Below are 25049 nucleotides of genomic sequence, written 5' to 3'. Positions count from 1 at the left end.
ACAGAAAATCACTTTTTACACAGATCAACTCTTAACTGTGATCGTTTGCCTAATTCACTGCACTTAGAGGAGCCAAAGATTGCACTTCAGAGATGCAGGCAGAAGATATAATATCTGCTTATTAAGTGGTACTCTCAGAGAAGGGATACTTCAGCATACTTCTACTTGACAAACGTTTGGATTCAATTCCTTCCAAATGTAGTAAATCATTAAAATTCAGAACATAAGCAAAAAACTCTCTACAGCATTTTCAATGCCCAAGGCAGCAATCAAAATTATACCACTGGAGTAGGAAATGATGGGATTTGTTTTTCTACATTTACATCCATTTCTCCAACTCTCAGCACAAGATACTCAGGAGCTGCAGGCACTGTCTTTGTCTTTGGCTCTCTGCATTTTGCAAAGCGCTTCTTTTCTTTCACAGCAAACAAAATATAAGGTTCATCACCTGCACCCTGCCCAAGGGCAGCAGGGGCCTTACCAAACTCTTCTTCAGTCGCCACATATCCCCACGCCCAATATACTGATCTTTAAATGTCAGCTCCACCAAGTCCAAGGTCACCTCCTGGGAAATGGATGAAAAGCACTGCTTAGATTTTACAGGTTGTTTTTAAGTAGGGCCCACCAATCTGTTCATTTAATAACCAAATGTTATAAGAAGGGCTACTCAAAAGCACCTCAATACCCCTAAAACTGCAAGATAAAGGGGAAGCCCATACAAATAAATATCAAAGTTGTGCATGTACCTCAACTATTGTAAGCTGCAAAACATTGCACAATGTGATCAGAAAAAGCCCAAGGACTAAATTTGTACTACAAGTCTCAGTGCATATTGGAAGGCAAAATAAAACAAATTACTGCCATTGTTCATGACATTAAGGAAGCCTGATTTCCTGCAGATTTTTGTCTTGTGCAGAATGTAGGTTCTGACTGCAGCTCTTTTAATAGCTGGGACATTTACAGGAAATGCCTCTAAGAGGCTCTGTGGTATCAAATAACGCAAATCCAGGCCATGGCCCTTCTTTTGACTAGGCCACTTTCAGGTTTTTTTTTTTGTTTGTTTGTTTTACCGTGCCTGGTTCTCATTAATTTCTGAAATTTAAAAATATGTGAAATGTCTAAATTTCTACCAAGCTCTGTTGAAGCAGGACCATAAGAGTTCAAAAAGAGAGCAGAGATTGTAAGAAGAGAAGAAACACATAACAAACCAACAAATAATTCAAAAGTCCAAGGCTCATTTTCTTAGGGAAGAAGCCTAAATATCTTTCAATAAAAAATAGATGTCTTTCTTCCCCCAGACTACTGTAGACGGAAACTCATAGGGCTCTGATTTGAGTCAAGTGATGGAATACTTGGAAACAAGTGACAAAACCACACACCTTTGGGTCAACAACATTGACGTGGACATCCTGGTACGGCCGCAGGCGGAACACTTGTGCAACCGTCTGATCCACACTTATCGTTTCTGCCGCAAGGAGAGAGGACAGCAGAGAGTCAGTGTCTCCAACAGGTTTCACGTGCTTTACAGGTACAAAACCAACACAGTGAGACTGTCATGAAACACAAATTTCAGGCTAAAAAGCCAGGTTTGCTTAAACCATACTCACATTACCTAAACAAAAGCAGATTTAGAACTAACTGCCCATTTTTTGTTAAAATTCTAATCCTTCCCTTGCTAAACAGACAAAGCATTGATTTTCTTATGAAATTAAATGCATATGCTAGCCAGTCAAAGGTACAGCCCAGTCATGTCACCCTTCCTATGATTTTACTGTGCATAAGTCTCGAGTTTTACCTTTCTGCAAATCTTCCTTAAGTGACTTCACTTGGAGAAGCAGGGGACTAGCATCGAGAAGAGAAAAAAGGTAGACAAGCTGAGATACCAACAGTCTCTCTGGCAAATCACACACAAAAATATTTAGTAACATGGACCACAGGATAATCTAAAGAGAAACATTAATATTTTCTAGAAAGCTTCATACACCATCCTCTCCACCTGTCTCTATCTTGCTTCTTACACTCTTCATAATTATAAGGTACTCCTGAGGTAAAGATGATACTACAAATGGGAAATTAGGTCACACAAGAACTTCTCTGATCCTCACACAAGTGTACTGCTGCTTTTCAGATAGAGCCTGCAGGATGAACAGGTTCACACAACAAGGCCACAAAATTTTAATTTTGACTAGGATATACTGTAGGATAGGAGAATAATCCTCAGGTAACAGCAGATCTAGGAAGTGGATACAGACATTGTTGATTCTATATTCAGGTGCTACTTGGCCTATGGAAGATCAGCAAATTAACACCAAACACAAAGAATTCCACAAATTTTAAGGAAGCACTCTTGCTAAAGTTAACCTCTTTACTTCTCTTTAGGTAGAAAAAAAATCATGGCAGGATTCTGAAGCAAAGTTATGTCAGCTCTAAAAGTCTTTCACTCTAGAAACCAATACACATTAAGAGATCCTTTCAGTACTCCGACCTCACTGATATCAGCAAAGAGAATTCACCTGTATTCATCATTGGGATGGGCAATTTCCACAACATCTCCCAGCTTGATTTGAAGAAACACTTTAGGATTCACCACCAGTTCATCATCTACAAGACATAAATGGATGAGGGCAGTGAACAGATATATACTAAACATAGACACCTGCATGTTTGCATACAATAGCTCAGCATACATAAATACACCCAACCAAGATGAACGCATCAGCAAAATGCTTTCTATTCCCCACATGACAGGGTCCCTGCCCAGCCACTTCAGATCAGCCACTCCTGCAGGCACAAACAACTCAAATAACAGAACTTTCTCAAAAGAAGTGTTCAGCAAAAGACTGAGCCTTTTTTCATACAACAAACATCAGCAGGAAAGTAGACAGCTATAGAATCTCAACAAGACTTATCAACACGCTGCAAGTCTAGAAGTAGTGAGCAATCCAATCAGTGGCACTGTTATTAGTGCTCAGAAACACATCTATGTGCAGTCATAAGTCACTTGACATATATGTCACTCATCAGGGTGACCAAAACACCAGATTAAGAGAAAAGTGTTGCAACAAAAGCGAGGAAGAAAAAATAAAGCTATTTTATTTTTAGATACAATATTGGTCTCTTCCAATAAACATTCATTTATTTTGCTGTATCCTGTTCTTAGAAAGAGCTTTCCAAACTCTTGCTGGAAATATTGCTTGTTACATCAAAGTTCCAGCTTCACTTTTTTGTTAAAAAAAAATCAATAAAACATTTGCTTTAAATTAAGTGAGTGTTGGTCTCAGTGTTATGAGCTAGGAGATACTGACCACTGCCTCCAAACCCCTTCTTATGTATGACGAGCTTGTACACCTTGTTGGTTCTCATCTTGAGCTCCAGTTCCTCTCAGATGCTTCGAGCCAAGACGGTTAAAGGCATCTTGCATATCTAACACAGAAAGGAAAGCAAACGCAGATCTCGTGTCCATGCAAAACCATCGTGTATGTTCTGCACGTGAACACAGTGCGTTGTCCCGGCCGGTTTCACCGCAGCGCGGCAGAGCTGCGCCCAGCGGAGGAGAGGGCGAGGCAGCTACAGGTACAGGCACGAGGAGAGAGGGACCTGAAAGTGTGCTTTGCAAAGAGATTAAAGGTTTGAGCTTTCAGATGTGCTTTGCAGAAAGTCAATTACCGAGCTACAGAGTCGTGGTGGGGGAAAAAAAAAAAAAAAACGTGTAACTAAAATCCGTTAAAATAAACTCTATAACTTGGAACCGATGCGGGTCTGGAAAGAAGCGCCGCTTGGTGCCGCGAGCCGGCAGACCCGCCCCGGGGAAGCCACAGAAGAGCAGGGCCGGAGCGGAGAGCAAACAAACCCAAGCAGTTGCAGTCCGCTGCCGTGCCTACAGGCATTAAGCAGCTATGGAACCGCTGCGTCCATCCGGCCGCTCGCTAATAGGGAAAGGCAAGCGCATCGAGACACCCGAGTTCCTGCCCGGAGCAGCGGCGAGGGACGGGCGGGCAGGGACACGGGCCCGCCAGGGTCCTTACCCGCACGGGGGGCAGCAGCGCAGAGCGAGCAGCACGGCGGCTCACGCCAGAGCCCCGGGGGAAGGACACCGGGGAGAACGGCGCCGTCCGGGCGCGAAGGGAGCCCGGGCACCTTAACGCTCCGTGCCCCTCACAGCCGCCGCGGGCCGAGCCAGCCCCAGGGCAGGGCGGCCGGGGCCAGCTGTGCCAGAGCAGAGCGCAGCGCAGTCCCGCCCCTGCTCGCGGGGCCCTGACCTGCCGGTGCGTGTCCCGCGGGTACCGCGCGGCACTTCCGCGTCCGGGGCCGCGCGCCACGTGACACCCGCGCCGCCACCGTGGGGAGGCGCGGGCGGGACACGCCCGCCGCTGGGGGCGTGGCCGGGCGGGGGGCGGGGCGGGGCGGGCGCTGCCAGAGGCGGGGCCAGAGCAGCGGCTGCCGGTCCGCCCGCGGCCCCGCCCCGGACGCGGAAGTGATGCGCGCGGGGCGCGGCGCGGCGGGCGCGCACGCACAGCGGGGCCGGCGGCCGCCGCCGCTCAGGTAACGGCACCGGGCGGGGCGCGGGGGTGTGCCGGCGCGGGCCCGCCTCTTGCGCGCGCCGCCGCCGCCGGCTGGGAGCTGGAGCGGGGCCGAGCGGCCGGAGCGGGCCCTGCCCAGCCCGGGGGCGACACCGGCGGTTGTGTAATTACCGAGAGCGGCGATCTCCGGTGCGCCGCCGCAGAGCGGCTGCGGACCCTCGGCGCCGGCCGGTGCGGGTGCCGCTGCCGCGGAGAAGGAGCGGGGCTCGTGGCCGAGTCCGTCGGCGCTGCTGCGGCTGGGCTCGGGCGGCACCGCCGGGAGGGTGATGCTGTCCCGGGGACGAGTGGCCTCGCGTGTTCCCGGGAGGCTGCTGCGAGTTTCGCCTGTCTCTGCACAGGCTGCTCTTGCCTAAGGAGCACAGCCCAACGCCCGGCTGATGAGCCCGTGTTTTGGTAAACTGAGTAACTGATGGCCTCTGAAGGCCTGGCTGAGCCCTTTCCTGTCCGTGAGCCCTCGGGAGCGATTTGACGGACGGCGGCGTTTCGGGGTTTTCCCGGTGCCGGCAGGAGCGGTGTCAGCTCACAAAGCAGCTGCCGCGCACCGGGCGTTCGGTTCTGGGCCGAAGAGGATCCGGGACCGGGGCTGTGCCCTGGCACAAAGCATCCTCTGCACTGCGTGTCAGTACAGAGTGCTCTCATGAGAGAAGCCGAGAGGCGCTGCCTGATGGCTTAGAGACTGTTCGTTCCAGGCAGAGAATGTGAAGAAAAGTTGGAGCTTTTTTCCAAAGACTAGAAACTCATGAAAATCCCAGGACATCAAACAATGCTTTAGTTCTAGTGAAGGGGGAGGAGGATGTCTGATACAAGCCCCGGTGATTTTTGCTTTATAACCTCTTCTCATGTTATTCAGAAGATGTGGTTAAATCTGCAGGGAGATGTTTGAATGTGAAAATGAGCTTGGGAATATCTATTTGGCTTTACAGTCTTCTTTTGTTCATGAAGCATTTCCTTACATACTCAAGTCTTTCTCGGCTCCTTTCTTAAAGACATATTTGGAAGTATCTTTCTTAAATATATATACTTGAATCTTGAGGAATTAAGCTTTTCCTTTTAATCTAGTCCAGTAGATGGATTTCAGTTGTCCTTGAGGGTCCCTTCCAGCTCAGGGTTTTCTATGGTTAATCCAATGTACATTGATTTAACATTGCTTTTATTTTTAGGATAAACTGGAAAGCTCAGGGCAACTGATCTTCAACAGCCCTGATGCTCTCATCTGGGGCGGAGTCTCTCCTTGATTCTTCTGTGTCTGCTGTAATAGAGGAGTTGTACACCGGACTGCCAGAGAGCATCTCCAGGGAACCCATGGCAGTGCCAGGGCCCAGCCTTGGATTAGAGGCACAATCTGATGGGCCAGTACCCGTGCTGGCACACAGGGATGGGCCATGGACTTCTGCCCTAGGAAACTTTTGCCAGAAGACAGAGGACTTGGGTGATATGCTCCAGGTGATTTCTCATGGGCCAGCAGAATCCTTTCCTGAAGAATTACTACAGGCTGGAGACCTTGCAGAGGATGAAAAAAGCAGAAAAAGACACTTTAGGAAACTAGACTGTTCTAGTGATGGATACCAGAAAGAAGATGAAGAGGCACAAGGTGCTGAGGACCATCGTGCTGAATGTTGCCCTTTAACTCTGGGAGAAAGTTGGTCAGAACAAGTAAGCGAATGCAGAAATGAATCCCTGCGTGATAATTTGAATTTAGGGTTAGAGCCACTAGGCAGTGGGTTTGGCAGTAGGTTTCCTGGTTCTTTTTTGTGTCTTCTAGTATAGAATCATAAAATGGTTTGGGTGGGAAGAGGACCGTGAAGGTCACCTTGTTCCAGCCCCCTGCCATGGGCAGGGAGACCTTCCACTGCACCAGGTTGCTCAGAGCCCCATCCAGCCTGGCCTTGGACACATCCAGGGTGTGTGTGTGTCAGCATCTGGATTATTGTGGGTCCGGTGAAAAATTAGACAATAGTTCAGTCGACCGGCAGTATTTTAAACTACCAGTGTTTTCACTTGCTTAAATACTGCTGGAATGGTGCAGATATGTAACAGAAAAAGGTGCACAGCTGAATGTTTTACCTTAATTATTGGGTGTTGCATAATTTTGTGTGTTTAATTCTAGGTTTTGATATCTGTTTGATTTATTTGACTTTTTTTAAAAATTGATTTATCACTTTTGTGAAATTAAACTCACTAAATCCTTTATAGTCATTCAGTTTTCAAGATGAGTTTTCACATATTTCTGAATGCAGGTAATTTGGTTTGGTGGTTTTGCCGGCAGATCTAGGTCACCTGTACTTGGGTTTGTGGTTTTGAGCCCAAGGAATAGTACAAGACAAGTTCTAATAGAGACAGAAAATGCCCACATCTTCCCAGAAGTCTAGTGGGAGTGGTTTGGGGGTGTGAACTAGACATGGAGACTGGATTACTCTTCTCATTCCAATTTTCAACAATTTGCATTTTAGGCCATGTACTTAAATTTTCTCTGCCACATCACAAGACTTCATTGCTGCTAAATACAGCAATGTTTTGGGGATGCATCCTTAGTGCTTGTGTGAAGCCCTTGCAATGCAAGGCTGCCTCTGGCCAAGGCTGATGTGTCTGGAGGTTTCTTAGTGAATTTCTTACTCTGAACTAGCCCAGCTGAGCAGATGCAGGCCCTGAGACATGAAACACCTCAGAAAATCTAACCATCTTTCTGTCTAACCATAACTAACCATGTCTAACCAAATCCATATTTCTGTCTTGTTTCAGGAGGACCCTCACTTAAATGAGCAAGAGGCAAAGCCTTTGAGAACCTATTGCACTGAAATTGCAGGATCTCTGAGGAACACAGGTAGTTATTTTAGCTCTACATCCCTATCCAGCCCCTGCTTGTCTCCCAGTTATTTATTGTTGATTTTAAATGGATGAGTGATTGTGGGATGGCTCATTTAGAAAGTGTTACCCTGTGTCACTATAACAATATCAACACTTAATGCTTTACTTTCTCCTGACAGGGTATGTACTTTCTTCAAGACCTTTTCTGTAGAAGATGTGTTTTAGTTATTTGTTTCCAAAGCAGAAGAGGCTGTTAATAGCAGATATTTAGCATTTCCTTTAGTCTCAAAGATGAAGTGTATGAGAGCAGTAATAGCACATATATATTAAAAGTGTTATTATTTTTGAGTGTTCTAAAAAATAAAATTAAAAGTGCAGAATCCAAAGAAAGAGGACAGCTAAAGTAATTATTAAATTCATTATAATCCTCCATACTTTTCTAGCTTCAAGTACTTTGATCACTTTTACTGCATCTAGTAATTATTTTCTTTTTCCCTCCCTGCTATCTTTACCTAAACTTGTATTTAGTGACGAATGCCATCTAGTCTTGGTGCTTGCTAGAAAATAGGGGAAAGATCTGTAGAAGTCTGAGTAAATATGTTCCCTGTAAAGTTTTGAGTATGAAGATATTCTACAGTAACTGTAAATTTTTAATTAGCGCCTTCTTTGTGATTTTACAGAAAAAAGTTTATGAATAATGCAAATTGCTTGAGCAGATGAGATATGTCTTGTTTTCCTATGGATGAGTTACTGACAGACATGTCTCCAAGGATGAAGAAATGGAAATGGTCACACAATGGCCAGCTCTGTTTCTAGGCTGGAGCAGATCAAGCACCAGCCTATGTTGAATTTTGATGTTACAAATAAGCATTATTTTAATGTTTGCCATGGCTTCCTATGTGTTAAGTTACAGAACCTGCATTCACCTAGCTTGATACTAGAGGAACATGAAATGTACAGGACTTGGAATGCCTGCTGCTCATGGGAATGTCTGTATTGAAAAGGATTGGGTTTTTTGCCTTAGCTTTGTGGTGGAGTAGTTTGTTTTTTCCTCTAAAGGCTTGTAGTAAAATCGTTAGCATCAATTCTCACTTTCAAGAACATTTTGGTAACCAACACTGCATGGAGTGTTGTGTACAACAACAAAATGTACTTAATAAGCTGAATGCCTTCTAAATTTAGCATATGGTTCTGATTGGCTTTATTTTTTTCTTATGCAGAAGAAAACCAAGCAAATGTTCAGGTGACAGCTGAAACTCTGCCAAAGCTCACTGAAGAAGTACAAGGTATGAAGGCTGATGGGACTAGGATATTTAGTAAAGCAGGATACAGGAATGACAGAGTGAGTAAAGGTCTTCCACCTGAGAGCAATCAATGCCCAGACGTAGACACAGTCATGGCCAGAGCTGGGGTTTCAGAAACCAGCATCTTAGGTTTTTTACAGCCTTTAAAAGTCATGGACATTGGAGCAGCTACAGATCATCAACAAAAAACAAGTGACTATAGTGGGTCAAAAGCCCATGCTGCCATGCCATTGAGAACAGGGGGGAATGGTGTATCTGGTTTGGAGATTAGAGAAGAAAAGTTACCCAGACAAAATCCTCTTAATGAATGCAGTACGTCATTTGCTAATTGCCAGACTTGTCAGCAGGATGAAGAAAATTATGCTTATGGCTTCTTTAAGGGTCCTGTACCTGAACAAAATGAACTTCATGAGTCGTTCTCAGCAGAAAGCTGTAGAACACTCTCCACACAGAGTTCTGAAGTTTTATGTCCACTTCTGAAAAGCATCTCTTATCTGGACTTTGGAAATATGCCACTAGGAAGCAGTTCTGCAGTTCATGGAATTACCAGTGAAACCCCCCAGAAGTACCTTCCCCAACACATCAAACATCACACGATTTATGATCATGGAACTGGGTTTTTAGAAAACCAAACCTCCACATCTGTACCAGTAGAGCAGAACTTAGTGATAAGAAAAAAAGGATTATCTAGTGCAAAAACTGCTCCTAGGGAATTAAGTGCTACTATAGGAAAATCATACAGCTCTGAGTCTGAAGAAGCAGCTGAAGTCTGGAGAAAAATTGCTGTGGGGGATAAAGTTGAAATCTGTAGCTGGCCTGAGGCTCAAGAGGCTGCTAATTCTGAGCAGTGTTATTCTCTAGGTTTTAGTTCTGTTGCTTCATCTCCTGAGGAGTTCTCAAAAGAAAAATTTAAAATATTCCCATCAGAAGGTGATAAGTTGAAAAAAAACCAGTGGCAATTCTCTGTCAGTGACCCATACAAGAATGCTATAAAAGAAAATAGTTTGTGGGTGGAAACGAGTAACATTGCTTCCCATGAAACTGGGCAGAGAGACATATGCTTTTATGGTACTGCCAATAAAATTCCTCCTCTCAGTAACCACAGCTGTCTTCATCTTAGTACCAAGCTAGAAAAAGACTCACCCACGGCACAACTGCTTGAAAAGGAATCTGAGAGCAGTACAACATCAGAAGAGTTGGCTGGTGGTTTAGTTGGAGCTGCAGAAGCTGATAGTAATGACAGCTTATCTACTGGGAACAAAACTAATTTGTTTTATACACTAAATGTAACTCTACCTCCTGTTCTACAAAAATCAAGAGAACCTCATTATAATGAGTGTCTTCCTTGTACTAATAATGAAGTTTCATGCAGGGACAAGGCTTGGGATAGTTGGTCTAGAAAAGAACTAATTGGTGCTTCTGGAACAACAGCGGAACAAGTTGCTGAAGTTTTGCTTCATAAAGACAGATTCAAGTCTTCTGTAAATTCCATGACTTTTGATAACCCTAATACAGCAAGCAGAGTGTCCCAAATGGATATAAAATCTTCTGCAGGAAATATGGAGAGAGTGGTCACTGGTTTAGAAAATGAACATTGTCACACATGGCTTTGTAATAAGAGTATAGAAAAACACTGTACGGCTGCCAGTACTTCCTGTATTTTATCAGGGAGTACACGTGTGGATGAAGTTTTCCTGAACAGTCATTCTTTTGGTGTTGAAGTTGATAAAATTGGAGAAAATTATAATTTGGAAGGAGTGTCTTCATCAGGATATAACAGTAAAGAGGCAATCATCTTTCCAGAAGCACACGCCCCTTTTGCACATGGATCTCTTCTTGGTGAAAATGACTGGGACAACAGAGGTATAGCTCTGCATGGGATAAATGATATTCCTACAGGAAAAACCATGTTTTGCTCAGCATATATTGCAGAGAAGCCTACTGCTACCTTGGCAAGAAATGAGATTTCAAATAAGAATATGGAGGTTGTGGAACGATTTGATCTTTGTAAAGTAATGGGCAGTGAAATTGTTTGTGACAGAGATGAGGCAAAAGAACAGATTGGCATGCGTGCTTCCCAGACAGATGAATTTGATAAAACAGGAGCTGTGGATTCTCCAAATGCTCCTGAAGGCAATCAGAGGAATAGGACTAGTGAACAGCTATTAATCAGATATTTGAACAGAAACACCTGTGCTCATAATTTTGGATTTTACAACTCTCTGTTAGCCCCATGGAAAAGAGAACTCGACACACGTGAGCAGGAAGAAATGCCACTGCTCACAGCTGATCCCTCCGTGTGTAGCACTTCAACCTCTGATCCACAGCCAGCACTTGACAACGTGAATGTTCCAACACGACGTGCTGGCCAAACAGAAGAGACCCTTTTTCCTTTGGGAAATCAGTTTCATCCATGTCAGAGTGAGTCTGATGTCCCAGTGCTGGGCAGTGAGCAACATTTAGAAAGTTTAACCAATCAACCAAACACTGGCTCGCAAACCACGGGTGGTTCTGTGGAAAGAGACAAAACTGTTCCTAATCACAGTGAAGAGGTTCTGCTAAAAACAGGTGGTGACCTGCCTCTGTTGGGCCATAAATGTGCAAGAGAAGCCAGGTTTAAAGGAGCTGTACAAGAGAATGTAATGGGTTTGGACTCTTTAATTGGTGTGAAAAATGAAGATTCTTCAGGATACATGGACTCCATTAGCGATCTAATTGAAGAGAAGACAATCAGACTACAAGAACATGAGAACAGATGTGAAAGAAGCACTAAAGGAGCTCTTGAAGAAAACTTTTCTGATGACAAGCCACAGTGCTCACAGCGGGCTCCTTTTATCCAATGTGCAAAAGAGAAAGCAGAGCTGGCGTTTGCAGTAAACAAAATGCAGCAATCTTTGCCAAAGATAAAGTGGTTGGTGGAGAACCAGGAAAATACAATTAGTGCTCAATTTCTGCCCATTTCATCAATTCATGGGAGTCTTTCATACAAGCCAGAAAATAGGAATATGCTTTCAGATAGAGAAAACAGAGAAAATCTGAATATAAATCCTATCTTAAATAACTCTCGCCCACGGTTAACTTTTGAGCCTGGTAAACAAACTATTGCTCGAAGGGGCGCTGGCCCATCTCGTTTTGGAAAGTTTGACATCCAAGAACCTTGTGTTGAGACTCAGGCAGATTCAGAAACTGTGTCAGCTCTGAACTCTCACATCTCTCTGCCTGAGAAAGAAAACCTGTGTATGCCACCCGAGAATACACAAAGAGATAATTGTGATTCATCTTCAGCTGAAGTTTTTAGCAAAGATACTTCAATGACAAAAATTCTTTCTGTAACAATTTCCGTTAAGAAAAAATCCAGCAATGTTGACGTTCCATCTTCAGGGAATGAATCAGCAGCTGGCTCTCTGTGTGGTGCCAAAAGCTCAAGAGTTTGTGTCCATAGGAAAGAAAGTCTGAAAGGTGAGGGGCTTTGCATGCCAACTGTGAAAGACATGGACATGAGCTCGCCAAAACGTCCTCCTGGTCAAGAGAAGTTTAAGAATTCAGATAAGCCAGAAAATATAAATGTGATTTCAGATACAGAAAACGGAGAAAGTCTGAGTATAACTCCTATCCTAAATAACTCTTGCCCGCAGTTAACTTTTGAGCCTGGTAAAGAAACTGATGATCAAAGGGGCATTGGCCCATCTCATTTTGGAAAGTTTGACATCCAAGAACCTTGTGTTGAGACTCAGGCAGATTCAGAAACTGTGTCAGCTCTGAACTCTCACATCTCTCTGCCTGAGAAAGAAAACCTGTGTATGCCGCCCGAGAATACACAAAGAGATATTTCATGTGTGGACAAAAAATTTAGCAAAGATGCTTCAATGACAAAAATTCTTTCTGTAACAATTTCCGTTAAGAAAAAATCCAGCAATATTGAGGTTTCATCTTCAGAGAATGAATCAGCAGCTGGCGCTCTGAATGGTGCCAAAAGCTCAAGAGTTTGTGCCCACAGCAAAGAAAATCTGAAAGCTGAAGGGCTTTGCACACCAGCCGTGAAAGACATGGACGTGAGCTCACCAAAAATTCCTCCCAGTGACAAGAAATTTAAGAATACCTGTGTTCAAGAGACGATAGGAAAAGAGGTTGCCCCTAGAGGAAGGTTGCCCAAAGATTGTCCATGGGCCTTGTTGGAAGATTCTAAAGAGTCTGGTAACAAAATAGTCCCCCTCAGGAATGAGAATTATGGAAAGGCTTTGGAAGTAATCCCAAGATCCAAACGAAATAATTTTTCAAAAGAAAGACAAAATGATACAAAGCTTCCAAACTTAGCAGGTACTAGTGTACCTTCAGAAACTGTGCATGATTGTCAGGCTGGAGCTGTATCTGACACAGAGGCTGCCCCAGAAGTGCAGGATGATACAACACCCACATTTTCTCCACCTCTGAGCACACTATCAGACAGTTGCAAAGAACCATCCCCAAACGGTGTGGTTTGCAGTGAAGCGTGTGTGCCTTACAAATTAAATGCATGGAGCAAAGATAATGTAAAGGAAGTAACAGAAGGCCAGGACAAAATACCAACTCACGCAGTTTGCAAGGAAAATGGGGCTTTATTTTCAGAGAGACTTGATCAAATAGAAGAATGTCAAGTATTTAAACAGAAGAAGTATGGAAAGATGGAAGTACATCAGTTGGGCAAGGCACAACAAGAACAGAAGTTAAAACATCAGGAGAAAGTAAAAATCATACTGCAACCAAGTATGGTGCGCAGTTCTGAACTCTTAAGCAGCTCTTCAGCTGAGTTGATGACATCTAGAAATATGAAGTTTGGAGACGCTTCAGAGGAAATTGTTGCTGTAAGAGGCAGTGAAAGTAAACTATGTAGCACTTTACAAGAAGTTAAAAGGCCAAAGATTACCACAGATTTTATTAGTTCACAGTTTTTGAAGACTCAGGATTCAGAAATGGAAAACCTGAACCTTAATTTAGGGAGCGATGGGATCCCTGGTGCCTTTGGAACTACAAATAAACGAAGAGGAACTATGAATAAACTAAGAGGAGCTCTTCCATTAAAAATACAACCTGGAAGGACATGCAAAAAAGTTCCCACATTGTATCAGCTAAAAACCGTAAGAAAAATAAAAAAAGTTAAAAATTCACCTGTCTCTGAGATTCCCCTGGAAACATTCCCTAAACAGGAAAACCCGCTTCTGGAATCTTTGTACTTTCCATGTGAACCACCGACAGTGGAAAAGGAAACAGCCATGAGATTTGTGCATATGCCAAGGCAGAGGGCCAAGAGGTGCAGTTTGTTGAACAGCTTGAAATTTAGAAAATGTACCAAAGAACCAGCATTGTTGAGCAAGTTGTCTGCAATGGCCAGCAAGCTCCTGGCCCCTGCCAAAAGCAGCCGTAACTTAGAACCTCTGCCATATTCTTCTGAAATTCTTCCAGTGGGTGACAGGTACAGTCAGTGTAGATCTAAAAATCTCTTGGAAGCCTTTTCTTGCATTAACAGGAACGTACACTCACGCTGGGCTGGCAGCTGGTGCACCAAGATGTTCAGCTTTCAGCCTTTGGCACTTTATCCTGTAGAAACTACCAAAATATTTTCTTCAGACTTAAGCCACAAGCCTCCAGCCTCTTTCTTGGACACCTCAGCTTTCCCAATTTCCTTTCACATAAAATTGGACTCCAGTCCTGTGACAGACCTCAGAGGGATTACATCCCAGCACTCTGTACATCACAGCCCAGTTTTCAGAGAAACGCCAGCACCAGCTTCAGAGTGGACTTTGTCTTTTCTCCTGTCTCAGAGCTGTTCAAATACAACAGCTTTCAAGGAAGATTCCCGTGTAAATAATGAGCTTCATTCCTCTCACTCCACAACAACCCCCAGGACTGTTGCTGTTCATCCTGACCCTGGAAGAAACACTGTAGCTGGAAGAAGCAGAGGTTGTTCCAGGCTTGGCCTTCACACAGTGTTAGCACTTTCTTCCCCTGGATGTTACAGGATTTGGACAAGAAGAAGAAACTTAACCAGTCATATTCCTACCATCCAGAGACTATTTATATCGCAGTTGGCACAGGGTTTGAAAGGGAACAGGTACCCGAGGTGTGTGTCCGATGAGCTCGTCTCCTCATTGCCATACTCACTGGGCAGGGTATTGTCCATATGGAGTCAGCATGGTCCTTCTGCCCGTCCTTCTGAAATCACTCCTCTCCATTCCAGTCACTGCAAGTGGCAGCCAAGTGTGGGCATCGAGAACAGGTAAAACCCATCAACTTATTTCTGAGATTAAATGTGTGCAGGGTATATTCTTGCTCCTTTTCGGGAGGGAGAGGGTAATTGCAGCTTGCACTGGAGGGTCAGTTTCTCCTGTTCCAGATCTACACATTCTGCTCCAGGAATGGCTCAACGTGGAAGACCCTTTCTTACAGAACAGTCTTTTAGCTGAATTTAAATATATTTGCCTTCACTTCTTTAATACTATCCTGTTTTGGCAGAATGGCTAACTGTATTTTCTTCTCCCTTGCAAAATATACACACCATGCATCAGAGTATATAATGCAAAAGGTGAGCTACTTCATTAGGTCTATTCAGAGTGACTGCAGAGGAACTGGATTTCTGAGGTAGGAAAGTTTTTTTCAGAGGTCTGAGCCACAAATACCCCTTGGAACCACTGTAAAATGCTCAGTATCAGGTTAGGTAGAATTGTAAAGGGCGGGGGGTGTCATTCAGTAACATTTAAAATTGTATTCCATGACCATTCTATGCTAATTGAAACCTCTTTATGCATGCTATGGCTTTTAATATGTGATGTTGGCACAAGCAAATGTAGCTCCAGTTAACATTGGTAATGAATTTTTCTCTGTGTGTCAATCTTGTTACGAGTGGGAAGAGGACTGAAATCTACTTTGCATATTTAATTTTACTTTGTTATGAGCATTTAAGATCTTTTTGCTAATAAAAAGAATGAAAGAAGTTTCTAGCTCTGTTACAGGATTTTTGCATGCCCTTGAGCAGAGATTTTGCCCTTTATCCCTCAACAACAGAGGGCAGTTCAGTCCCTGATTTTGTCACCTTGCAATTCCTGGACAGAGAGCACTGTGCCATGAGCACTGTACCAAAGTCTATTTAATTAATTGTTTTGATTAGTGTGGGAGTCTGTGGAACACTGCTGAATTTAGCCTATGTCACAGATTGACACAAGTGTAACCATAAAACTTGCCAGATAACAAATGCTGCACTTTGCTTTCTATAAATGGGTAACATACCTAAAAGTTTATCACTTGTTAGTATAAATTCTAATGTCTGCCAAAGGTGTGAGTGAGCTTGTGAAAGCACTGCTCCATTCTAGAGTTGTCTGCACTAAAAGAATTAAGTTGAATAATGGCATAGAGACAACTTTTGCAGCACATTCTAAGGGACTTGCTTCCATTTCATTTCATACTCTGAAAGTGATCATAGCAGTAAAGTACAGTTTCAGCACTAAACTTAAAAATAACACATTGTTAAAAATAAAACAAACATCTTTTTAAAACTTAATTGTGTGTATAAGGTGAATTCAGTGTTTTGTGTTACTGAGGCATGCTCTCCTTGGACTGGGAGATCAGAACTTGGGGGTTTTCCCACATCCCTAAGTCTGCAGGCTCCTCAGCAGCTCGGGACAGCATATCCAGTTAGCTAATGTACACGAGGATTTCATTATTGATGTGAAGAGTCTTTGGAAAAGTGCATGCTTTGCTATGACTGGTGATCTTTTTCCCAAAGGGAGAGTAGTCAAATCAAACATCTTCACTTCAAGTGAAAATAATCCAGAGTTAAAATACCCTAAAATTCAATTTGTTTTTTTTTTCTCTAAAATACCTTACAACTATCTGTATGAGGCAGACGTAAATCTGTCCCACTCAGATGTTTGGTACATAAATATGAGAGGTATGTTTGGTGCAGTATAAAAGCCTTTTCAGCTCCCACTATGACAGAAATTCTTGCCTGTTTTAAGATGATTAAAAATTAGAAAAATCAAAAAGTTCCCTGCAGGCCATTTTCATCTGGAAAAGATTTGTTCTCTTTCAAATATTTCACTCACAATTAGTGTTCTTAATAACCAGGAGAACAAGGAACTAAAGTATTTGCCCTACCTAACTTCCACTGTCAACAATAAAAGCAGTCTTTCAGTGAAGTTTTTTTCTAATTAAAGCTTATTTGAATTAAAAATTTCTAAAGTGATTTCCTTCTGTCCTTGTAGTTTTGTATTATTATTGCATAAAACAATAAACTCTGTCTCTAACAGAGAGGGCTCTGCTGCACTACTGATACCGTTCCAGTAACACTGGAATAATGAGTGAAATGTTGAAACAAAATGTTACAGTTCTGACATAAGTGATAAACACAATAAGTGGGTCTTTCTGACCTCTTTATGTATAGTTGGACTTCCCTGTGCTTCCAGCATGGCTGGTTTTCATTTCCTTTGTAGAATTCCAGTCTGGCTGTAATATCTTTGCTTTAGAACAGTGAAGTACATTTCACTGTTGGTTTGAGAGAACAGCAAATACAAGATTTGCTGTTGAATGTAATAAAAGCTGTCCCAAGTGATTTCCTGCTGTTAACAGTATGGGCACAAAAGCAAAGCTTTATATCAAAGGACTTAGAGCTGCTGTGCTGACTTTTATGCCATAGAATTCTGGTAATTACCAACCCTTATGGATAGGCTTTCGGTTATTCCAATCAAGTAAGAGTATTGCAGGCTGTGGTTTTTAGAGACAACAGGGAGTCAATTTAATGGAAGTACTTCCTTTTACTTGTTACTGTTGCCATAATGCACCATTTCTTTAGTAACCAAATCCTTCAAGGTTTTTGGTTACTTTAATTGTGAAAACTTGGGGTGTTGAGTAAGGAATATAGACTTTCATAGAAAGAATTACAATTTTCAGACTTTAATAACTATGTAGAAATAATTATGACTTTCAGTATTACTGTCTCAGTCTCTGTGCCTTTATTTCCTTTTCTCATTACTACCATTTTTAAAGGAAAGCAGGACAGTTTCCCTAACAATGAAATATAGTTGCCTAAACAGCAGATGTGCCTTTCTTTAGTATCATTTTAGTCTTTCATTCTCATTCCTGATATGAACATCTTGTCTTACAGTCTAGTTTATACTAATAATTTTTCCCTCATCTTTTTATAGCGTAGACCTAATTTCTGTGTGTCTTGTTTTGTTTTGTTTTTTCATTCCTCTTTGACCCAGCTGTGCCATGTTACCACACTTACCTGTACAGAGTATGGGAGCACTGCAGACCGCAGGCCATGCGATACGGTGAGTATCTGGGATGTTGGTATTTATTCTGAGTAGTGGGATCATAACCTTCCTCAGAAAGCCATTGCTTATGTCATTTTGGCTTTCAGCTTTTGGCAGTTCACTCCCAGAACAGCTTTCTGATTAAGAAGTGGGTGAGGTAAGCTGACTGGGTGATGTAATGGAGGAGTGGAGGGGCAGTTATGCAAACACCACCTAGAACATTGGACAGGACAGGTCTGTTACTTTCAACCATGTTGTGCCACTTCTTATGAACTGAATATGTGAAACTATAGAAGTTTGACTCCTTACTTGGCTATAAGTCCTTTCTGCCTTAGCAACTGGACAACAGGTGCTGAAACTTCCTTCTATTCCTTCTAAGTGTAGGGACGGCAGATGTCAAAGCTGTATTTTATCTGTAAATAAAAAGTATGATTAATAGTTGTGCCAAAGAAATTTGCTTTGGAGGAAGGAGGATTGATCCCTTTCTATCTGTTGATATATAGAGCTGTATATTGTTTAGCTGTATGAAAAGAGTGGGTTTAAAATGACATGTTCAAATACTCTGGCAGTTTAGTTGGTGTCAGTATCAGTGTGGGACGCAGCAGGTTTGGGCTGTATGTGTGTACCAGAGGTCACTTACTTGGGCCATTTCTGTGAAATGTGTTGGTTTTTTGTGCCCATATTGCAATTTAGGAACATCTCCTGAGAGCATGGAATGCTGCTGCATTATCAGTTGGGTATCAATCTACACGTGTTCTCTTCTTTCTCTGTTACAGTCTGGAAACTTCATTCCCTCTGTTACCAAAGCCTCATGCACTTCCAGAGTCATTGCCATCTCCCCCCAGGCTTTCAGCATCTGAGCTCCAGATCCCTGCCCTTGAGGAAGCAGATGCTTCTGTTCCAGCCTGTCTGAGATCCCAAGGTGACACAGAACTGAAAAAAGTGAGTTCATTTTATGTTTTAGATCTCTCAGACTCTTGGCTCTCCAGAAGCTGAAGCTGCTGCTGCTGGATATTATCAAGTAACTGTTAAAGATGAGGAGAGAAAACAGGCTGCAGGTCCTGCTCTGTGCTGCTGCTTGCTTTGATTCAAGCAGAAAGAAGGTGGCAAACCAGAGAGGAATGTTTATTCTATAGATAATGTATATTCAGAATAAAAGGGAATTCTGTTGACTAGTATGGTTTTAATTTCCTTGATTTTAACTTTTCCATCTTTCTTTCTTAAGACTGAGCCAGAAAAGAGGCCAAATAAAGTCTCACAGATCCGAATCAGGAAAACTGTTCCTAAGCCAGACCCTAACCTTACTCCAATGGGACTACCCAAACCAAAAAGGTGAGCAGTACCTCTGAAATGGACTCAAAGCATAGGAGTAATCATTTCAATTAATGTTTCTCTTACCACAACTATTTTATACAGCCCCAGTTGAGTGACATCTGATGTTTACTTCCTTTACAAGAAATGATTGACACAGCTCTATCAGCTGGATCAAAACTACTGACTGGAGTTTAGTCAAAATGTGAAAAAGCAAGCTGGAATGCAATCATTTTTGTAAAGAAGAAAGAAGTTTTTATTGATAAAGTGAAAATCAGTCAACCTGCAGTGCACAGTGAGATGAAGTGATCTGTTAGGAAGTTCTGTCGATGCAAATTGTGTTGGAGTTTTTCAGTTTCTTTGTTTGCGGTATGATCTTAGGAAAGCATTAGTTCAGTGAAAGTGTGGAGAATCACAGTGCCAGATGTTGATAAAGCTTTCCAATCAGTCATCTAGTGTGACTGCTAGTCATACTGGTCAGTTAGTCATACTCAGTCTAGTATGACTTCTGTCCTAAACACAGCTACCACCTTTGACAAAGGAATGCTTTTCTTCAGAGATCACCTTGGTAATTGTCAATAATTAAAATCTGTGTCAAGAGATGAAGTATTAATCCGTTAGACTGTAGGACTTTTTCTCAGCTTTCACAAAAAGGTGAAGGGGATTTCCCCTTTTGAGCATCATTATTTCAAATCATCACAGAATGCTGGAAGGAATATTGATCTCTGCAGAAAGGGCAAGTCTTGACACCAACCTTATAAAAACACTGTATGAAATTATGTACTTAATAAGCTCATTTTTCATTCCTCCTTGTCCCCAGTTAGTTAAAGCATAAGTAGTTAACATTTAGGCACAGAATGCAAACAGTACTTGTTTCTTGTAAATCTGCTTGCTGTGAAGAGAGGTTGTTTTAAGATTCTTCCTTCTAGATTGATTTGTCATTACTTTTTCAGGCTTAAGAAGAAAGAATTTAGTTTAGAAGAAATTTACACAAACAAGAACTATAAGTCCCCTCCTCCTGCCAGGTTGGTTCTGCTTCCTAATAAGAAAACTTGAGATAAATGTAAATTAATTGGGGAGGTGGGGAGAGAAACGTATATGAAAGCTAAGAGGGAGATATATTCTTAAAATTGGTCTAGTTTAAACTGCTAGAGAAAGTTATTTTGAAAATAGTATCTTTTACTGTTTGAATGTGAAAAAGTGAAATACAATATGAACTAAGAATTTGCAGCTGGTTAAGTATGGACTTGTATATTTTTTCATCTATCCATTCATTCCGGTCTCCATCAAAGTACGCTACTTACTTTCCAAAATTCAAAGGGTATTACATGTTCTTTAAAATACTAACAATAACAGCCTGACATCAAATGTTCAAACTTACTTATTCTGTAAAATTAAGATTCTATAATTGTGCTTTAGAACTCAAATACAAAGAGATTCTACCCAAATGTCTGTGCAGCAATAACAACTCAGCTGGCAGTAATGTGCATTGTAGGAGGTGTAAGGTGTGTGGAGGGGCTGTGAAAATGTAAAAGTTTACCTTTACATTTGTGTGTTTACCTGGGTTATGAAATCTCCCAGTCGCCATGTCAGTGTATGGTGGCTGCTGCTAAGGTATTAATGAGTTCTGTTCTTTTTTTTTACCAGGAGCTTGGAAACAATCTTTGAGGAGCCCAAGGAGAAAAATGGACACTTGATCGCTGTCAGCCAGCAGAAGAGAAAGCGGATTCTAGAGTTTCAGGACTTTACTCTTCCCCGGAAAAGGAAGACACGAGGCAAAATCAAAGCAGTGGGTAGTTTCACCCGAGCAAAAAGAGCTGCACTGCAGAGTGCAGAGTTAGATGTTCTTCTGAGTCAGAAGCTAATGGACCTTGAAGCCTTTTTTGCAGAGGAGGTTGAGCAGGAGCAGGCCTCCAGCATCTGAGGGAGTCACTTAGCTGGAAACGGTCTAGTCAGCTTCTTTAGTATTTTTTCCTTGGGAGAAATCTACTGACTTCTTCATACCTTACTCTGCCACTCTGTTCTAACATCTGATAATCAGTTTTCGGCTGTGACCCTCTTTAAGGTGCTATATATTTTTTTTTTAATGCTGTTGGAGGGATTCTTTTAAATCCCTGTTTGAGTGTAACACAGCCACATGAAATTTACCTTTCCTTTCTCAACCTATGGAAATAACTGCTTATATTTAATTAATTATGTTTAAATATCTTTTGGGGTTAGAGTAGGAGTGTCAAGGAGGAAGTAGTGCACCTTCACTGATGCTAGAACTCTGTACTCCAGATCATTTGCACATTTGAATCTGCTGTTGTTACTGTAATGGCTATTTTTAACAAGCTGACAAAAGAGATATGGTGTTTGATAAAGAAAAATTTTAGCAAACACATTACTGATATACCACTAACCTTTTGATAATTAAAAGTAGCTGTCTAGGTTTGTGTTCAATTGTTTCTTCCTTCTGTTAACTTAGAAGGTTCCTTCTAAGTTTCTTTGCCCTTCCTGGCTCCTGGCAGCAGAAGCCCCACATAATTAGACATTAAATAACTTGCACTTTGTATATGCTTCTTTTAACATGATTCAACTCAAAAAAGGTAATGTTTTAAGGAAAAATGGTGCCCAGTACTATTTTTTCTGAAATAGAAGATATTTTTACTTACTTGGCTGATGCCAACTTCTTCTCCAGAGGAAAAGGTAATTAGTCCATGAGGATGTTAAGCTGCAGGATACATAGGCAGAGATTTTTATTTAACTGAGCTGAGCTGCTGCATGCAGGAAAGACCAGCAAAATCTTTGATACTTGTTTTAAAGTTATTTTAATTCCATTCATGCTAACCTGATTTCAATGTCAACAAGAAGGTTTTTTTTTACCATTTTAGATTTACAATTCCTGTAACTCATAATTAGATATTCTCTGTACAGCACTGTTGTACATTATAGCCAGTGCTGTACAAAGAGCCTCCGAGTACGTGGACATTGTTTTTGTGATGTAAGGCCATATGCAATTATCTGATGCAGCACTGGGCAATTTCTCAGCTCTACCTTTGGAAGGAAGAGAGCTCCCTTCTGGCATAACTTCTGTTAAACTTAACTTGAAGCATAATTCCAATGCTGGCTGCTCTGTTCAGGTAATTTCTCTCCCTTAGTGCCTAGAGAAGTTATTCAGGCAAAGTTGTTGTTGCTGGGATGCTCAAATTTAATTAGTCTGTTCTTTCTTTCACTTGTCACTTGAATTTGCACTTTCTTATTTATCTACCCCTATAATAGAGTTTCTATTTACCTTCAAATTGAGCAAATATCTAGTGGGTGGGTATTTTTTATGAAGTCCCAATAAATGCAGGACTGCAAATACCATCATTATCTTCTGTTGCTCTACCACTTCTGTTACTGACCAAACAGAAAACTAAATGTTAACAAGCAATCTCTTGAATTTCAGAGCTTTGAGAGTAGAGAAATGGAAGACGATTATTACACTGTGTGTGCCTGAGTCTTGAAAGAAATTTAATCTGGGTTTATTTTGCTCCTAGCTTACGTGCTGGGATTTGTAGAAGTTTATATTCTTGTTTTGAAGGCTAATTATCTTTAATCAGGAAGACTGAAGAAAAGATAGGAGTGCACACTTAGAGTAGTAGTGTTTGGAGTTTGAGGGTAAAATAACAAGGCAAACTTTGAACATATTGACATAGTATTTTTCTGGTTAACTTACTGGGCTGTTGTAGAACATTCTAATTGATCCTCTTTATTTTTGTAAAAGGAAATCCCTAAAAAACAAAGATCAACTGACTCTTAAAAATGTTTGAAAGTTTCCCTATGCTGGCTTATTAGCCCAATTATTGACTAGTTGGAAGTGGCAGCAAGAGTGAGAGATATATTTTTATGGATTTATGCTATAGAATGGGATTGTTACAGAGCATTCATTCACCTTTTATTAAAATGGGAGGCTTCCAGTGACACAATTAAGCTGTAACCTTACTGGGGCTTTCAAGGAAATAAAGATTGGGGTTGGGGGGAAAGACTTGGGTCCAGGAGAAATTCAGACCTCTAATGTGCTTCAAAACATGGAATGTATTGAGTCTTTTCCTTTGGGTTATGTTGGGTTTTGTTTAGGGTGGGTTTGTTTTATTTTCTTCCCTGCTCTCTCTTGTTTCTGATTGCATTGAAATAAGATTTATGAACTTTTTTCCTATAAGCTACAGCAAAGAGAGCAGAGCAAAGAAAACACTCAAATACTCTTCCGTTTACAGTAATTGGAGGAGTTACAAAATGATGTTGCAGTTGTCTAGCTTCTCCCAGACCTTTGGTTTGTGGAAACCCAAATACACAGCATTATTCTCTTTTGGTTTAGTGTTTGTATGACAATGTAAGCTAATGGAGACCAAACATCTCTTCCCCTCTCCAGCATACAGGTGTCAGTCCTGCTTATGCACTTCTTTGTTTTTTCCTTTCCCACCTCTGTTTCTGTTTACAGCACTCAGGGAACAGCCATGTTCCTTGTGGCTGCTGCTTGTACACTGGGAGTGATGACTGGGCAAAAGCTGGCCATTTGCCATTCTGAGCTGCTTCTGTCACAGCTAATTAAAAGAAAAAAGTGTAGAGGATTCATCTTTTGGGGTCTCGCATACATCCCTAGCAGAAGGATATGTACACTTGCCTTTGCATTAAGTGGACCCACTCCAGTTTTTGTATCACCATAGAAAGTACATCAGACTGATGACCAGAACAGCTTGAAAAGGATTGCAAAGCTTTTGCCATGTCCTGTCTCTTAGTAGAGCCAGGCAGCTCTTTGCTAAATTTGCTGATTGTCAGAGATGGAAGGATCACTTCCAGAAAAAAAAAAAAAAAAAAAAAGAAAATAAAAAAAAAAAAAAGGAAGAAAAAAATCATCATTTTCATCATGCTAAGACTGGAGGAGCTAAAGCTCCTTAATGTATGGTACAGCATTTTCCTGGCTGGCTTGTGTCTGCATACATTTGAGTTCTGGTGCTTGCTGGATACAATTTCCTGCAAGCAGTTCTCATTCATTGTATTTTATTTCAGGTGGGCCTTTGGTATATTATGTTCCAGGTGCTTTTCTAGAATATGGATAGTAACTGTGGATTAAAAGTCTGTATGATGCTATCAAGGTAACAAATAGCTCAATGAGAATTTGTACATTTGTGCCATTAGCCTCCATCATGCTCTTGGCATTTTGTTTCTGTTCAATATTGTGTGAATCTAAAATTTTACTGTTTCTTTTGTGTGTGTTTTTAATTTATGGAAATAAATTTTTCTGATAACTTCTCAGGTGTTTAAGGCCTTTAGGCTTGTATGGGTAAATATGCATGATAATATGTCTTACATGCAGGGGGGAAAGGTCAAATCTCCAAAGAGATCAGCATTGTTGGGTAACAGGGCGTGCTGTTATTGAGACACAGAGCAGCAGATCTGGTGTTTCTTCATCCCAGCCTGGGAGATACTAAGCATGATCTCAGCTACTATTCAGAATACTGAGGCAGCATCCATCTCTTCAGAAAGCAGAGTAGCAGGAGCCAGGGAGCACAGAAAGCACAAACAGTTCCTGCTCAGCTCAGATCTGAGATTCAAGACTGAGGCTGGCCAGTGGTTCATGTACCACAGGCTGTGGAAGGTAGCACACTGATGTTTGTGAATCAAAGCTGGAGCATGGGATCATCAACAAGGCCTAGTAAACGTTGGTAATGTCTATGTCAGAAAAAATCCCTCCCCTCCCAACCTATAAAATCTTGTGTATAACCCAGATTTTTCATTTATCC

The 25049-nt window shown here is 41.7% G+C and overlaps 3 protein-coding genes across 16 annotated transcripts in view; 1 reads left to right on the top strand and 2 right to left on the bottom strand.

Moving 5' to 3' along the window:
- DEPDC5 (DEP domain containing 5, GATOR1 subcomplex subunit) overlaps positions 1 to 4262 on the bottom strand; it is a 39258-nt gene extending 34996 nt beyond the window's left edge. For 4 of the 12 annotated variants that reach the window (XM_068209008.1, XM_068209012.1, XM_068209010.1 and 1 more), the window contains exons 1-6: positions 4026 to 4256; positions 3306 to 3423; positions 2514 to 2601; positions 1796 to 1842; positions 1380 to 1465; positions 482 to 565 (exon numbers count right to left, since the gene is read on the bottom strand). In XM_068209008.1, the coding sequence (XP_068065109.1) occupies positions 482 to 565; positions 1380 to 1465; positions 1796 to 1842; positions 2514 to 2601; positions 3306 to 3363 (363 nt within the window). In that variant the 5' untranslated portion in view covers positions 3364 to 3423; positions 4026 to 4256. Of the gene's footprint in view, positions 1 to 481; positions 566 to 1379; positions 1466 to 1795; positions 1843 to 2513; positions 2602 to 3305; positions 3424 to 4025 lie in introns of all 12 variants that reach the window. The other 8 variants (XM_068209013.1, XM_068209015.1, XM_068209014.1 and 5 more) reach the window with 4 other exon arrangements.
- Positions 4263 to 4450: 188 nt separating this feature from the next.
- PRR14L (proline rich 14 like) lies at positions 4451 to 24098 on the top strand. Of its 3 annotated transcripts, XM_068209005.1 has the most exons (9): positions 4451 to 4542; positions 5741 to 6233; positions 7320 to 7401; positions 8606 to 14942; positions 17923 to 17991; positions 18750 to 18915; positions 19199 to 19305; positions 20238 to 20309; positions 20932 to 24098. In XM_068209005.1, exons 2-9 carry the CDS (start codon positions 5784 to 5786, stop codon positions 21206 to 21208), a joined length of 7560 nt encoding a protein of 2519 aa, XP_068065106.1. In that variant the 5' UTR covers positions 4451 to 4542; positions 5741 to 5783; the 3' UTR covers positions 21209 to 24098. The 3 variants fall into 3 exon arrangements, with proteins under 3 accessions (XP_068065106.1, XP_068065108.1, XP_068065107.1); XM_068209006.1 differs by lacking the exon at positions 4451 to 4542 and having other exon boundaries at positions 5069 to 6233; XM_068209007.1 differs by lacking the exons at positions 20238 to 20309; positions 20932 to 24098 and having other exon boundaries at positions 8606 to 8671; positions 19199 to 19233.
- On the bottom strand, positions 4539 to 5219 carry LOC137485028 (uncharacterized). Its single transcript, XM_068209257.1, has one exon. It carries the CDS (start codon positions 5217 to 5219, stop codon positions 4539 to 4541), a length of 681 nt encoding a protein of 226 aa, XP_068065358.1.
- Positions 24099 to 25049: the final 951 nt, after the last annotated feature.

The sequence above is a fragment of the Anomalospiza imberbis genome, chromosome 18 (assembly GCF_031753505.1).
Source record: "Anomalospiza imberbis isolate Cuckoo-Finch-1a 21T00152 chromosome 18, ASM3175350v1, whole genome shotgun sequence".
Taxonomy (NCBI): domain Eukaryota; kingdom Metazoa; phylum Chordata; class Aves; order Passeriformes; family Viduidae; genus Anomalospiza; species Anomalospiza imberbis.
The sequence above is the reverse complement of the archived record's forward strand: the minus strand, read 5'-3'. Positions and strand labels throughout refer to the sequence as shown.